The sequence below is a fragment of the Hipposideros armiger genome, unplaced genomic scaffold (genome assembly GCF_001890085.2).
Source record: "Hipposideros armiger isolate ML-2016 unplaced genomic scaffold, ASM189008v1 scaffold_48, whole genome shotgun sequence".
Lineage (NCBI taxonomy): Eukaryota > Metazoa > Chordata > Mammalia > Chiroptera > Hipposideridae > Hipposideros > Hipposideros armiger.
The window spans coordinates 4,689,095-4,703,828 of record NW_017731398.1 but is presented as its reverse complement, the minus strand read 5'-3'; the positions used below and the strand labels follow the sequence as shown (position 1 = coordinate 4,703,828).

Here is a 14,734-nt window from a genome sequence, read left to right as displayed (position 1 = left end):
GCTGGACACTCGGAAGAGCAAGTCACTGGGGAGCCTGCCTGAGCCCAAGCATCACCTCACCGTCCGAGGGTGGAGGGGTGTCAGGCCTGCTTCCTGTCTGTGTGCAGACGCCCGGCCGGCCCAGGAGGCCCTGGGGACCATGCTGAGTAATGGCTTCCAGGGCTGTCCCCTGTCAGCCTCTCACAGGGACGGGGAGCCGGCCTCTGCTTACAGGCTCCCGACCCACATGAGCCCGGGGGTCCAGCCCCAGCTCCGCCACCGCGGTGGTGTTGGGTGACCTTGGGAAGCCCAGCCTTGCCGTGTCCCATCCTGGGAGGAGACCATTCCCCAGGTCCTCGCTGCTCGGACCGTCTGGGAGCCTCCCGGAGCCCTCCTCCCCCACACCAGGGAAGGACATTTGGTCTTAATCATTCTCCTGTGTTTTTCCAATGGTGGGGGGTGAGGGGGGGTGTCCCCAGTGGCAGCTGGGCCTGAGCTGTCATACCAGGCAGGAGGCAAACAACCCGTGACTCAGGCAGGGCATGTCACTGCTGGTGGGAGGGGAGTTGCCTACCACCTAGGCTGGGGGCTGCTCCTGCTCCCAGCTCCCGGCTGAGGCCCAGCTTGGCCGCGGCTTAGGGCCTCCCAGGGCTGCCACTGTGGACACGGGCATCCTGTCCCACCCGCCCCAGAGCAAACCAAGCGCAGGGACCCAGAAACACCCAGCGGGCAGGTCGGAGTGGCCCCCATAGCCCGCCCCCCTCCATGCCTTTGGGGCTGAGCCCCTCACAAGTGACAGTCACTGCGTTTTATGCCAGAACATTATACAAATTAGTAGTTTATTTCATCTTTTAATATGATAATCCCCAAATTTAACTTGAAGATAAGCATGGAAGCTGCTGTGACATAAAAGGCAAGCGTCACTTGGCAGTCCCCCACCCCAGTCCTCCAGGACAGGCATCTAACCTCTGGCTGGCCGGCCGGCAAGGACGGCCCCCAGCAGGCCCAGCTGCCCAGAACACGAGCACACATGAGGGGGAGGGAGCCATGCAATAATACAAACATTTAGTTAAAAAAGAAAGAGGAGTGGCTATTTGCCTAAGATATTCCTATATAATGGAGCTGAAACCAGAATCGTCCGCAGTGAGCACGGTGTCAGCGGCTGCTGAACAGCGGTCGGTCAGCATGACTACAAGCGACTGGGGAGGTCCAGGTTTACACACACACACACACACAAGGGAGCCGTGCACACAAGAACTTGTCATATAAAATGGATGTTCGTGACCTAGAAAAACCTTGATAAAAATAGCCTATAAAAATATAAACTGTAGTGAACTATACAAAAGTATTAACAGATGCTCAACCCACAAAAAAACAAAATAAAAACCCACCAACGTAAAGCTGGCAGCTCCCACCTGTGTGACGCTGGGGGCTCCCGGGGGGCATGGCGGGTGCGTGTGCGTGTGGGCAGGCTGGCCCAAAGCTGCCAGCCTGGGTGTTGGGCACAAGAAAGGAGTGTTGGCTCAAAAGAGTGGGACTGAACCATACAGTCCAGGAGGGGAGACGGCCCGTCACATCCCTTCTGGAATCAGGCCAGCACCCATCCCCGCCCTCTGGACGCCCGGTGCTTTATCCCGCAGAGGGGACCCCAAAAGCTGTTCCCAGTCCACTTCCTCCACCAGTTCTGCTGTCACGCCCACTGCCCGGCCACTTGGGGCACCAGGGTCCAATTCAGGTGCTTTTAAGGTGGGAAAAACAGGCAAAACAAGCCTGTTCCTAAAGGCCTTGTTTTAGCCCCAGGACGGAAGTTCCATGGCTAAATCAACTGGGAAACTGAAGTCTGAGGGAAGCCAGGGCGCCTGGATCCCCGACCCCATTCCCACTGCACCCCCAGGCTGACAGTCCCGTGGGAGCTGGCTGGGGGCAGCGTCTCCAGCAGCCCCATTGTCCTGCGGGGGTCGGGGGCTCCTTAGAGCAGTGAGGCCACACAGCTCTCCTCGTAGGACCCACAGGCAACTTCCTGAAGAAAGAGGCTGGGCCTCTAACAGCTGCTCACGCGGCATGGAAAACATCTGATACCTGAAAAGAGACAAAGGCTTTGGGCTAAATGTAGAGGCCAGCTCCCGTACACAGTGGAAAAGCAAAGGAAGCAACTTAACCAAAGACAGAAGCCGAGCTCCGCCTGGTGCACTGAGATGGCAACTGGCCACCATGCGGCTGGGAGGCTGACAGTCACAGACACAGAAACGCTCCTCAAGAGACAAGCACGTCTTCAGATTATGCCGCTTCAGCGCTCAGTGGGAGTTTGTTTAATGTATGTCAACTAACAGTGATTTCCTATGTCTTCCGGGTAGTGTAAAAAACTCCATTTAAAACGGCCTCTTAGGGCCAGCCGAGTGGCTCAGTTGGTTAAGAGCTCGCTCAAGAGCTTGAGCTCTGAGCAACAGCGGTTCGTTCCCGGCCTGAGCTGAGCAGCCACTGAGCTACCAACCGGTAGCAGGATGGCTCAGCTTAAAAAAAAACAAAATAAAATAAAACGGCCTCTTTCCTAGTTGAGTAATGCTGTGCCAGAAAACACTCTCTCACAGCTGCACATCAGGGAGGGTCCACAGGCTTCCTTGTGCAAAGCCTCCTTCCAGGGCTTTAAAAAGGTGGTGCTCCGAGCCCCCAGAACGGCCCGGGCAGCCTGATATGCTGCAGGCCGTGGTGGCCCACGGTGAGGCCTGCGCTGGCCTGGGGAAGGGGAGGGGGCTTCCGGGTGGCCATGGGGAGGGCACACCAGACGCCCTGGCTGCTCCCGAGGGAGCCAGTTTCCGGGTGCCCCGTGTTCTCTCAGCAGCTGCACCCTTGCCCTGCAGAGCCCCCAGGAAGCTTCCTGCGTCCCCCTGACTAAGGCAGCCCAGAGTGGGCCGGCCTTGCAGGACGACAAGCCAGTTTTCCGGAATCCCTCCCCATCGTGCGTGAGAACGATTCTGAGACCACTGCTCAGATGAGCAGAGCTTCCCGCCAGACCTCGTGGGCATGCCAGGCCAGGCAGGCAGGGCCCAACAGCCGACCATCGGCCAATGCCGGGCGGTGAGGAGTGTGGTGTCGAGAGCCAGGCCGACCCCCAGCGGGCTGGGAGCCACCGTTTGAAAGGCCGAAAGGGCAAAGCTACTCCAGAATTGGGGCACGGCTGGCAGTGTGAGGCCACCAGCAGGTTTGGGGGTTTCTCTAGGCTGTTTCCAGGGATGTGCCTGCTTTTCTAAGGAAGTCCCTTTTTTCACACCAACCTTCTGCCACCGGGGCAGCACACTCTGGCTGAGAAAGGTCAGAAGACGCTGCGGAGGCGGCCCGTGTGCAGTTTTCTCAGGGCCAAGACACCGCCACGGCTGACGGACACTGTCAACGGGCTCTTGGGAGTAGCCGACTGGTAAGCCTGGCCGTGTACCGATCAATCAAACATGTGACAGGACACGTGTGGCCAAATGCACGGCAGGAAGATGCTGTAAACAGGTGAGACCCCACCCGAGTGGAACTGGGAAAGGGCAGCGTGGCTCTGGACAGCTGCCCAGCAGATTGCGGAGGCCACGTGGGTTACATTCTTGGTTTGATGACACCAACGTCCCTGCGGTTCACCCTTTGGCACGCTTTGGTTGGCAGGCAAGAAGACCAGCGTCACGGGGCGGGGGCCACTCAAGTGTCCTCTTCGTCGCTGACCAGCGCGCCCTTGTCAGGACTGGTGTCCCGCTCACGCAGGAAGTCCTCGCGGATGGCCTCCAGCTCCGACAGCTCCAGCCGGACCTTCTCCAAGTGGCAGGCACGCCGGTTCCGGATCTGACGCAGGGGGAATGGGTTCAGGTCCCCGAAGGAGATGCTGATCAGCTTCCTGCCAGGACACAGGACACAAGACACAGTGTCCGCGTCAGAGGGACTCAGGACATGCTCACACGCGGAGGCCCGGGCCCTGGAACGCCGGGCCTCATGCACGGACGTCGCCCGGAGGCTACAGGGCAGGCCCAGGACAGTGGCCGGGTCAGACACCAGCCACGCCCACTGCTGAGCGATGGTCCCTTGAGGCCTCCAATTCCCCACTGCGCATGGGGGTACAACCAAGGCGTGGGGTCACTGAGCTGCCACCCGCGAGCACTAGGATAGCGTCTGGTGCTTGCTCAGCGGTCATGCCTGAGTCCTGGGCACCAGCATGAGGCCTGGCACAGGAAGACTGCCACAGCACTGACGGGAGGGGTCCAACAGGTGCCCAGGCAAACCTGGTGATAACCGTCGGACCTGCCACCGGGGTGACAAGTATTGAGACACAGCCTATGAAGAATGTGTCACACTATCCCCAGGTCAGACACACGTCTATAATAAACATTTTAAAACCACGGTAAACTTGTCCCTAACCACTGGTCAGCGGTTCAATAAAAACAGACCTAAAAGCAGCCGAGGCTTGGCTGGATTTCCAGCACTGACCAGCCACAGCCGTCTCTTGGATCACAACAGAGGCTGGTCCCCCTATTCTGCAGGCCCGATACACGTACACCCCAGGAAAGGCCGTGAGGGGACAGAGTGTCCCCAGGCCCCCGTCTCTGTCAGGAGACAAGCCACTTGCTCCTGCTTCTTTCTGATGCTCAGGCCACTTGCATGTCAGGCGCACATAAGTCAGAGCTCACAGGCCTTCAACGTTTCTCCTCTCTCCTGCTCCGCAGATAAACCTAACTCCTACCCAGAGGGTCCTCCTGCGAGGAGCTCTCACGCTGCATTCCAGAGTGTGTTCTAGAACATGTGAGAAGGAGAGGCCTGGACACAGCCACCCTCACTGCCTCCTGCTCAGCAAGGCTGACAGGGCTGGGGAGCAGCTCAGAGAGACCAAGTGCCGGCCGGCTGGCTGGGGACCAGGCCACACAACCAGCCCCTTTCCCTGCAGCTGTCGGTCACAGGCTCTCCAACCTGAACCTTGGGGTGTGGCCCCATCTTTGGTATAGAAAGCACTAAATTAAATTCACGTTTCTCACTGAGTCCTTCAAAGAGTCAGTTGTTGCCGGCTGAGGCACAACAGAAGTCACATGCCGCCTCTGTCCAGATATGAGAAAGGACCCTGTGGTCACCTGAGTTAGGAGGTGGTGTTTGGCGTGTTAAAGGCTCCAGCAGTCCTGCCAGAGACGGGATGGCTTGTTTAACCCGAATCCCCTGACACACGTGGCTCAGAATTCCCACCCTCCATTTTGCAGAACTGGTGTCACACTGGGGCCCCGTCTAGAGGTGGGGCCAGACACCCACAGTCCTAACAACCCCAGGTGGTCCTCTGCGGCTGGCCTGGCTGGGTGATGCACTAGGAACTCCTGGTCCAGTGACCTTGACTTCCTGAAGCCCACTGGTGAGGAGCTGCACCCCAGCCCCTCACAAGGTGGCGCTGTGGGAGCACGCGGGACAGCTGTGGAGAGGCTGGCTGATAGTGGGCAGGGGCTCCCCATGTGCCCCAGCCTGGCAGCACCCACAATCTGCACCTGACTGTCAGGGGCCTGGGGGGGAAGCTTTGGAGCCAAAATGCTCTGCACGTGCGTCAGCTGTTGCAGTGACGTTCATTTCATGCCATCCTGTGATCCTGACTTGATGTGAGTGACACTAACGAACACCTGAGGTCCATCCAGGACGCAGAATCTACCTTTCACGGGGAAATCTTCTCAGATGGCCTCTTTCATTTGACAAAACTTAGGTCACGGTTGTTCACATATCAATAAGTCCAAAAACATCTTAAAAATCCACTTTTCTGAAGTAAACATCCTAAAAACAGTGGTAACTTCCAGGAAGCCAGGGATGGCCTCAGCCAGCGCCTCTCCTAATGTCACCTCCCGGGGCCCATGGCCTCGCTCAGGGGAGCCCCAGGCTCAGCACGGTCCTAGCCCCCTCTACCCCCAACACAGGCCCTGCACTCCTCTTGGCTGGGCAGGTGAGCTTAATGGGGACAAATGGCGTTTCTGAAGCGGGCTGTATCCATTAGTAGATGGAGGAATCGATTCAGTGAGTCATGATGAGCATTTTTAGCACGTGACACACCAGGTGGTAGAAAACATCCGTGTGCAGCACAGATCTGGGCCAAAACCCACAAAAATTTCAACAAATTCCTGTGTGCCAGTTACACGTGATGCTGTGTGTGTCCCAGATTGGGACAAGAAATGTTGCTCTTGCAATGGGTTGCAGTCAAAAAATTTTGAAAACATTAATAAGCCCCAAGTATTTCTCCATTAAAGGGTTCATGTGGTTTCACACAGGCGTACACGTCTGACGCAGGAACCCATCCCCCCCAAAACAGGCCACAGTAAACACGGCCTCATGGTTCAGGGAGCTGCCGCCCTCACCACCCCAACCAGGTACAGGCCTCTGGGGGATGGGGCTTTGACTGCCAGGGCAGAGACGCCAACTGTGGTCCAGGGGACATACGGACAGTGGTGGCCCAGAGGCAACCACCACGTGGCTGCAGAGGTAGGGGTAAGATGACCCCCAAACAGTCAGCTACAGGGCTGGAAAGCTGGGGTCTTCCACTCCCTGGGGTTTGTACGTCCCTACTGCTGGGAAGAGAAGCCTTTGGGGGCACCACCTCCCACCTGGACCCCTGGTCTCTCAGGGCCCTTCCTGCTCCAACCTGACATACCCCTTCGTCTGCTCTCTCGTGACACCAGCACTCAGGAAGAAGCACAAGATGCGGGCGCAGTCTGCAAGGTCAATGCCTGGCCAAGCCACGTCACAGGTGCCCGCACTCTGCTCCCACATCTGTGCCAACTCCTCAGCACCCTCTGACCGGCCCAGGCCACCCTACACGTGTCCATCGCAGCACCGAGCACACGATGCTGTAATGTCCCCCCGAATCCTGCAAGGATGGGGCTGTTCCTCGTCTGTCACGCTCCATCCCTGGCAGAGGTCTGCTGTGTTGCGGACACTCAGTAAACACCTGCTTCACGCGTACACCTACTGCTCTGGTTGTTGGCACTTGGGTTTGTTGGCTAGAGGATAAAACGCCTTTCTGCTTAGCTCCTCCCTGGCCTCTGGAGACGCCTGGAGTGCACGCTCCTTTCCCAGTCTTCCTCCTGTTCTCACTGCACACCTGGGGAGGCTGAGCCTCACATGGAAGGATGGGCTGCTCACAGGGGAGCAGAGGGCAGGACCCCGCTCTCCTGGGCATCTGGCCACCCCGCAGGACTCACCGGGCATCCAGGATCGTGCGAGAGAAGTATCGGAGGTACTTGAATATGGACATCGAATCCTGCAATCTCAGGATCTCCTCTTCCTTGTATTTAAAAAGTGCCAGGGCAAAACGGAAAATGACCTGTGGAAAGGACAGGGGTCTGTAAGCAGGGAAGCACCGTCGCTCCAGGGGCTGGGCAGGCCTCCCAGGGCCGTGGGGCCACGAGACCTGAGGCGCACGCCCACTGGCGGGGCAGGGCCCTTTCTTGCAGAAAAGTGGACTCTGATGGTTTGCAGCAATGCTCCAGCCCAACCCAAAATGTCCCTCCAGAGCAGACCTCCTGTGCAATCCTCCCACACTCAGCAAGCAATTCTAGTGAAGGATCTAGTAAGTAAAATGGAAACCAGGGTGGATTCTAAACTCTGAGCAAGCTGCGCCTCCAGGCAGTTTTATTTCAGCGAGTGGAACCAGGGTTTGAGTCGATGGCTTTGGGACGTGGGGAGAGAGAACGAAGAATAACTTTCCTTCACTCTTTGTCTTTGGGGCCAGAGGGACTGGACGCCTGGTGGTCCTGCAAGTTCCAGCAGCCCTGGAACAAACTGCCCACATCGGAGGCCATGGCTGGCCTGCGCTGACCTGCACTTTCTCTGAGTGTAAAGCAGTGTTTACAGCATTTAAATACATTACCTTTCTCTTATCGGTCCCACCTATGGCCCAGCAGGAAGTACTGTGAGGGCCCTGGATGAAAATTCTTTCAGTGACAGACTCAATTAAAGTACTGTGTTGGACAGTGTGGAGTGATCTGTGGGGTGATGGCCCCCAAGTTTGTCCCCGATCCTCTGTGTGCTAATCTCTGGGCCTGTCTGGGCCTCCGCCTTCTCTCCCCCACAGTGGGGACAACACCATCATTAAATGGGGTGAGGCTCAGGCTGAACACCATCAAACCCCTGTGCCTGGCCCAGGACTTGTGCTAAATGTTTTTGGTGAACGAGCAAATGACGGCCATGTCCTGCACCCCAACCCCCCTCCAGAGGCACAGGTGCTGGATCGCTCTTGTCCAGGGGACCCCCATGCATGTCCCAGGTGAGCCAGCCACCCTGCCACCACTGACGCTGCCCAGTCACCCAGCGGGCACACTCACCTTTGGTCCCTCATACAGGAAAGAGTCCCATATTTTAAAGAGGATATCACTGACGACGCTGTCCACAAACACCACCAGGAACCAGTTGAATGTGATGAGGGTGTAGTCCACGTTGTACTGTTCCAGGTGGGCGTGTAGTCGTGGCAGCTTCTCACTCATGAGGTCCCTGAACACTCGCTGGTCCACCTGGGGGAAGCAGGGGGGGAGGGGCTAGGTCCATCGTGCATGGCAAGACATGGCAGTTGCTCATCGAGTGCCCGAGGATGGCCGCCCTTCCACAGGGCACAGGGAGGATGGGTCTGTGGCTGGACGCCCACTGCTGCACTCAACATGCCCATTGAGAGCAGAACAGTCGGCCTCACCAAGCCACGCGAACACAGGAATGCGGCTTCAAAGGGCCAGCCACTCAACTTGGGCCAAAGAGGAAGTGAGACATCACCACATCCCCTCAACAAATATTACTGGGCTGTGTGGGATGGTGAGGGCAGTAAGGACTCCAGGGTCTGGCGGACCTGAGCTGGAAGCTCAGCTTTCACTTACTAGCTGGTGGCCTTGGGCAAATCACGTCCTGTTTGGCCAGTCCCCCCGGAAACCCAGCTCCTCCACTGGGCAGCATCAGTGACTAGTGATGGTGCCTCTTTTCTGCTGGTGTGATTCTGTCCCTTGACATTCAAATGACAACTATATCTGCACACGCAGCATGACAGACAATAGGGGTCAGGGGCTGCCTCTAAGGGGCTGTAAACTGGCAAGGGAGAGGGACAGCTGACCACAGGGCCAAGTGACGGCCACATGGTCCGTTCCGCCTGGAGGGTCCGGGCTGATGACTCCTGAGAAGTGGGACTTGCAAGGCCGCCTTGAAGGGGGAGCCCCCCCCTTCAGTCTTCCCTGAGTCAGGTGGCAGGTGCTGCCTGGCACCCGAGGCTGCCCTGGCAGGGGCCTGGCTGTGTGTGCAGCCGCTGGTCAGGGACGCTTGCTTGGGCCTCGCTCTGGCCTTGGGGGGACGTGCAATGACAGCATGACCCCCACCTCCGTGTCCTCAGTGCCGAGCTAGGACCTGGTCTACCATGTGCCCCCATATGCCAGAGTGCACGGACAAGCTGCCGAGCGGCAGGGCTAGAAGAGCGTGGCCGGGGGCTCGGCACTCGTCCAGGCAGGGGGAGGGTGACAGCAATTTGCACAGCACACACTGGGCTGACCGTTTTAGGAGTGGCCAAATGCACCCTCCATCAGGGGACCGTGGTCAACTGCAATATATGCGTTCAGCTGTGGAGCACTACAACCATCACACACGACAGTTAAAATGTGCATGGTGGCATGGGCAAACGCTCTGCCATCGTGGGAACCGGCTGATGTACACCACACTCTCAATTTGGACACCTAAATGTACTGGGGTTGGGGGAGGAAACAGGAAATATATCAAATGCTAACTGTGGCTAACTGGGAGGGTAACAGGGGATGCTGACTTTATTCTTTTTTTTTTTTTTTTAGCTGAGCCATCCTGCCACCTGTTGGCAGCTCAGCGGCTGCTCAGCTCGGGCTGACTCGAACCACTGTTGCTCACAGCTCAAACTCTTGAGCGAGCTCTTAACCAACTGAGCCACTCAGCCGGCCCTCTGACTTTCTTCTTAATCTGTCTACACTAAGTAATTTATCTCTACTGATCACCTGTTACTTTTATAGTTGGGGAAAGTCTCCTTAGCATTTGCGTTTATGTTTATGTGACAGTGTGATATGGACTTTATCTTAAATCCCCATACATAAAATAGGCCTTCCCCTGCTGCCTATAACTATTAATAATTTTATGGAATTCTGACAATGTTCTCAGCATTAAGTTAAACTCTTTTAACACATCACCTGAATTCAACCTCGAACACTGTTAGGAGGGGGTATGACGTGTATGTTACAGATAGGGAAACTGAGGCACGGGGATGGTAAGGGAGCTGCCCGAGCGCCACAGCTCGCAGGAGGGAGGGCCTGGCTTCAGACGGCCGTGTGACCCTCAGCCCAGCTCCTCACCAAAGTAAAACTCAGAGGCCACTCTAGATATTTACAACAGAGGGACTTTACCCAGGGAGGGGGTCGCCCTAGTGACAACAGCCGAGAAGCCAAGGAGCTGATAGGGAGGCAGCTGAGAGGCAAGGGCAGGACGCCAGCCCCAGGCTGGAGCAGGGAGGGCCCTGCTGGCGGAGGGACCTGCCGGACAGCAGCTGGTGCCGTGGGGGAGATGCAGCCACTGACAGGCAGTGCCCACGAGGCACGAAGGGAGAAATGTGTTTGGCTCCCTCCTGCCAGGGCCTCCGCTGGCCGATTCAGGAGCTGAGGGGCAGGGGGGCGAGGAGAGGCTGTGAGCGGACCAAGCAGGGCACAAACTTGGGGAGACGACACAATGGAGCCCAGACACAGGCACAGCTGCAGTCAAGAGAGACAGTGACCGGGCTGGACGTGACCTGAGAAGGGCTGCCGGCCGGGAAGTGGAGACGGGCCCCTACGGTGCCAGCAGGCTGTGCCCAGGGAGGGTGCTGAGCAGTGAGCAGGAGCAGCGGCTGCAGGGCGGTCTGCTTCTCACGGGGCTCTAACAGCCAATCTGCCAGACCGGGTGCTGAGGGTGCTGGCCACACCACACGCGCACGGACACCCGTCTCCGAGGCCATCAGGGCTGAAGCCACGCACGGGAGGCCCCTGGCAGGGCTCAGTCCAGGACACGTTTCAGCTTTCATTCTACAAGGTGTGACGAAAGCACAATATTGTCAGAAGTACCTGGGATCCTAGAAGAGTCTTTGTGTAATAGTCTCGAGGCATGAAGACTTCCACGATGGTAACTAGGCACCAGAAGGCGTCTTCCTGTTCCAGGTACAGGAGGGCCACCGCCACCAGCCTGCAAGCCAATGGAGAACAAGGTGAGCCGCCTTCACGACGCACCTGCCGCTTTCTCTCCCGGCCACAGCTCTGGCTAGTTCGTGCGTGTTCTTAAACTGAGAAGCGAAGCTACATTCCCGCCCCCACTCCTTTTATTTGGTTTTCGTTAAAGATGATGAAATTGTTTTCCAATGATCAACCCGCCTTATTAAGAAAATGTTTTTGCTGGGCCGGCCGAGTGGCGCGATGGTTAAGAGCTGGCTTGGGACGCCAGAGGGCCCTGGTTCGGATCCCACATATGAGGACCAGTGACACTGCCCTCCACAGCTAAGATGCTGAACAACAGCTCAACCTGGAGCTGGGCTGCCGTGAGTCGCCGGCGACGGCGTAGGCTGCAGCCCCTGTGGCAGTGGGTTGCCATGGGCTACCATGTGTGTAGCCAGCAGCCAGCGTGAGCGGCCAGCAGCCGCAGTGAGCGGCCGTCCAGAAGCCGGCGACTGATCTGCCTCGCCCGGGAAGAGCGCAATGATGGTGCCGGCTTGGGCCAGTGAAGCAACATCCTCCACAACTAGACTGAAGAACAAAACGACAGCGACTTGTCTGTTCCCCTCCCCCCCAATTCCCCAATAAAAATCTTTAAAAAAAAAAAAGAAAATGTTTTTGCTGCAAGATTTTTGCTAATGCACCTAATCCTTTGAGTTCATTGTTCAAGAAGTTCCAACTAATCCTTCTATGCACACACACACAAAAAATCCAGGGCTGATGTAAGAGACAAAACAACTTTCCTGACGCCCTTCTGCTTGAAATGGAACTTCAGGCAAACGGACCCTCTGCAGTGGGAGGGAAACTTGGGTGTGGCCACTGCACTGTCATTGGTCAGGAGGTTCCTTATCCAGTCATCCCGGGGGTGGATCCAAGCAACAGGGCACTCAGGGCAGGACAAAGGGAAGAAAGAGGCAGAGGAAAGCCCCCCTCTCCACATCTGAAGTCTAGGACCTCTGACTGGAAGCTTCTGTGCATCGCTCACGGGAAAGCCCCCGAAGCCATCGCTCAGAATAATTTCTTTTTCCTTCCTTAGATAAAATTACAATGAGCTTATCTAAAATTAAAAGGTTAAAAGAAAAAGGCCTGGGGTGGGTGGGCTGAAGGTGTGAGTGAGATGGAGAGTAGGAAGGTGACAATGGGCAGAGATGCACAAGGAGAAAAACAGGACACACAGGCCCAGAAACCAAAGCCACAGACTGGGGACGCACAAAAAGGACGGGTCCCAAGCCAACAGAGCCTTTGGGGATGGACAGCCAAGATGACAGGTCTGTGTCACCACAAAAGGCTAACGTTCTCCCACGAAAACTGTGGGTTCTCAGGGTCGTGTACAAAGTGTCAAGGAAAAAAAAGAAGTCCAGTAAAAGGGTTAAAATTTAGAGGCCTAACGGTGATGGGTGTGGCAGAGCAGAGATAGCGCCAGGCAGCTGTGCCCCAAAAAGGCAGGCTCCTGCCCTCGCCGATCCTTGGGGTTCAGGGCTTTTCAGCTTCCAGGAACTTTCAGACTGAGTGTATGATGTGAATGAGGCAAAACAGGCTGTATCCATAGGCAGTATTCTATCACAGGCTTTTTCTTCAATGGGGACCAGACAGCGGCAGCCCGAGTCCCTTTCCTTTCAGGGCACAGACATGCTGCCCTGTCCTCCCCACCACAGAGGCAAGAACTTCCTGGGAAGTGTCTGCTCCCTGCAATGCTCATCATAGCTGCAAACAGCCAGTCCTCGTGTGGAGCAGTGTGGGCTCGGGTGAGGGTTAAAAGTCCCGTGAGCAGCCGCACACACGTCAGCGCAAAGCGCAGCCATGCAGGGGAGTTCCCGAGAATGCACACAGAGCTGCCACATTCTTCCTGTTGTCACACTTCTCACAGGCTGGGTCATCTACTGTCAAGGCACAGAGTGACAGAAACAGACCCCTGAGATGACAGCAGTGAGCAGGAGCAGATAAGGGACAGACACAGGGCACAAAGCACCACAGCAGAGTCCGGCGTGGGGGCAGCCGCCAGGGGAGCAGGCTGCAGGACCTCCCGAGGCCTCGTCCTGCCCCGGCTTGGTCGGGGCACTGGCGTCGGTCAGGAGAGGCCAGAGGCTTTCAGGGTCCTGTCTGGGTAGCAAGCTAGTGTGCAGGCCGGCAGGAAGACTCTGGTCCAGCAGAAACAAGTCTCAGACTTCAGGGGTTAATGTTAACCAGTTGAAGAACTGCTTGGGGCACGTCTTCACTCACAAAGACGCTGCTGCACAGGGAGGGGCCCCAGCCCTCAAATCATGCTCTGGATAATAAGGACGCCAACCTTGTGATGAAAACCCAGGCGTGGTGAGAACCACGAGGAGGAAACATGAGACCTCTAGCTGTCCCGGTGAATCTGACTGGTGTTCTCACTACTTTCTAAAGGCATGCTGGCTGCTCTCCATCGCTCTGGAGTTGGGGAGGCTGCGTGACTAAAGCCAGCTTGCTGCACCCCCTCCTTCCCCTAACACACGGGCTCTTCTTGGCTAGGCAGGAGAGGAAGATGCTGCCAGGCAGCGCCTGGTGCCCACAGACTACCTGAGCGGCCCAGGGGAGCGCCGCGGGCCCAGCACCCACCTGTTGAGACCCTGGCAGTAGCCAATGTCTGGGTTCCGCCAGGAGAAGGCGAGCAGGACGTTGCGTAGCTTCTGGATGCCTTCCGAGGTGGGGCAGGAGTAATGCTTGTTGTTGGGCAGCGTCCGCAGCAGGTCCAGCTCGATCTGCTTCGAGGCCGGGTTCTGCTTCTCCAGTGCCTTCTGGAGCAGGGTCTGGAAGTAGCCGGACTCGGTGCCGTCCCGGAACTTCCTGGTGTGCAAGTCCACGCACCACTTCCACACCTTGGAGCGGTGCTCGTGTGGGATGCCCGCCCGGATCAGGTTCTTCAGCTCCGGGGAGCACATCATCTCACGGTTCATCGTGCTCGCAAAGTAGTTTTCCCACTTGACCCCAGTGGAGACCTCCTGGTTCTCTGTGAGGTAGAGGGTCTTCAGGTCCAACGCCCGGACCTTGGCCACCAACCTCTCTTCCTCGTCATCCTCTGGGACGGTCCTAAACCCGTAAATGTCATACTCGCTGTGGAGAGAAACAAAGCGGAAATTTGAATGATGTGGTCTCGGCAAAAAGACCGAAGAAACAGGAAAGAGGTCCCGGACACGAGCCCATGTGCAGTCAGCACTTTGACATCCAAGCAGAAAAAACACACTTCTCCACCAGCAGGGCGAGCACAACGGGCAATGTGTGCAGAAAACAAAAAAGGGGGACCCCTTCCTCCTGATGTACAGGAAAAAAGTCTTAGGTAGTTTAAAGCCTAAGTGTGAAAAGCGCAGAAGACAACTCAGGCAACAGCAGCCGACAGGCTGATAAATGCGGCTGTTAACCTGTGTCTGTGCGGTTGTACATCACACATGTGTGCGCGTTAACTTTTATGCTGAAAAACTATCACTTTAAAAGGTGAGGGCCGGCCGAGTGGCGCGATGGTTAAGAACTCGCTTGGGATGCCAGAGGGCCCCGGTTCGGATCCCACATATGAGGGCCAGTGACACTGC

General features: G+C 56.8%; 1 protein-coding gene across 1 annotated transcript in view; it reads right to left on the bottom strand.

Annotated features, from left to right (window-relative positions):
- Positions 1-799: 799 nt before the first annotated feature.
- The window catches only part of TBC1D2B (TBC1 domain family member 2B), a 64,674-nt gene continuing 50,739 nt past the window's right edge, over positions 800-14,734 (bottom strand). The window contains exons 8-13 of the mRNA XM_019640003.1: positions 13,767-14,261; positions 11,046-11,163; positions 8,286-8,471; positions 7,164-7,285; positions 3,252-3,847; positions 800-2,058 (exon numbers count right to left, since the gene is read on the bottom strand). Coding sequence (XP_019495548.1) covers positions 3,655-3,847; positions 7,164-7,285; positions 8,286-8,471; positions 11,046-11,163; positions 13,767-14,261 — 1,114 coding nt within the window. The 3' untranslated portion in view covers positions 800-2,058; positions 3,252-3,654. The remainder of the gene's footprint in view (positions 2,059-3,251; positions 3,848-7,163; positions 7,286-8,285; positions 8,472-11,045; positions 11,164-13,766; positions 14,262-14,734) is intronic.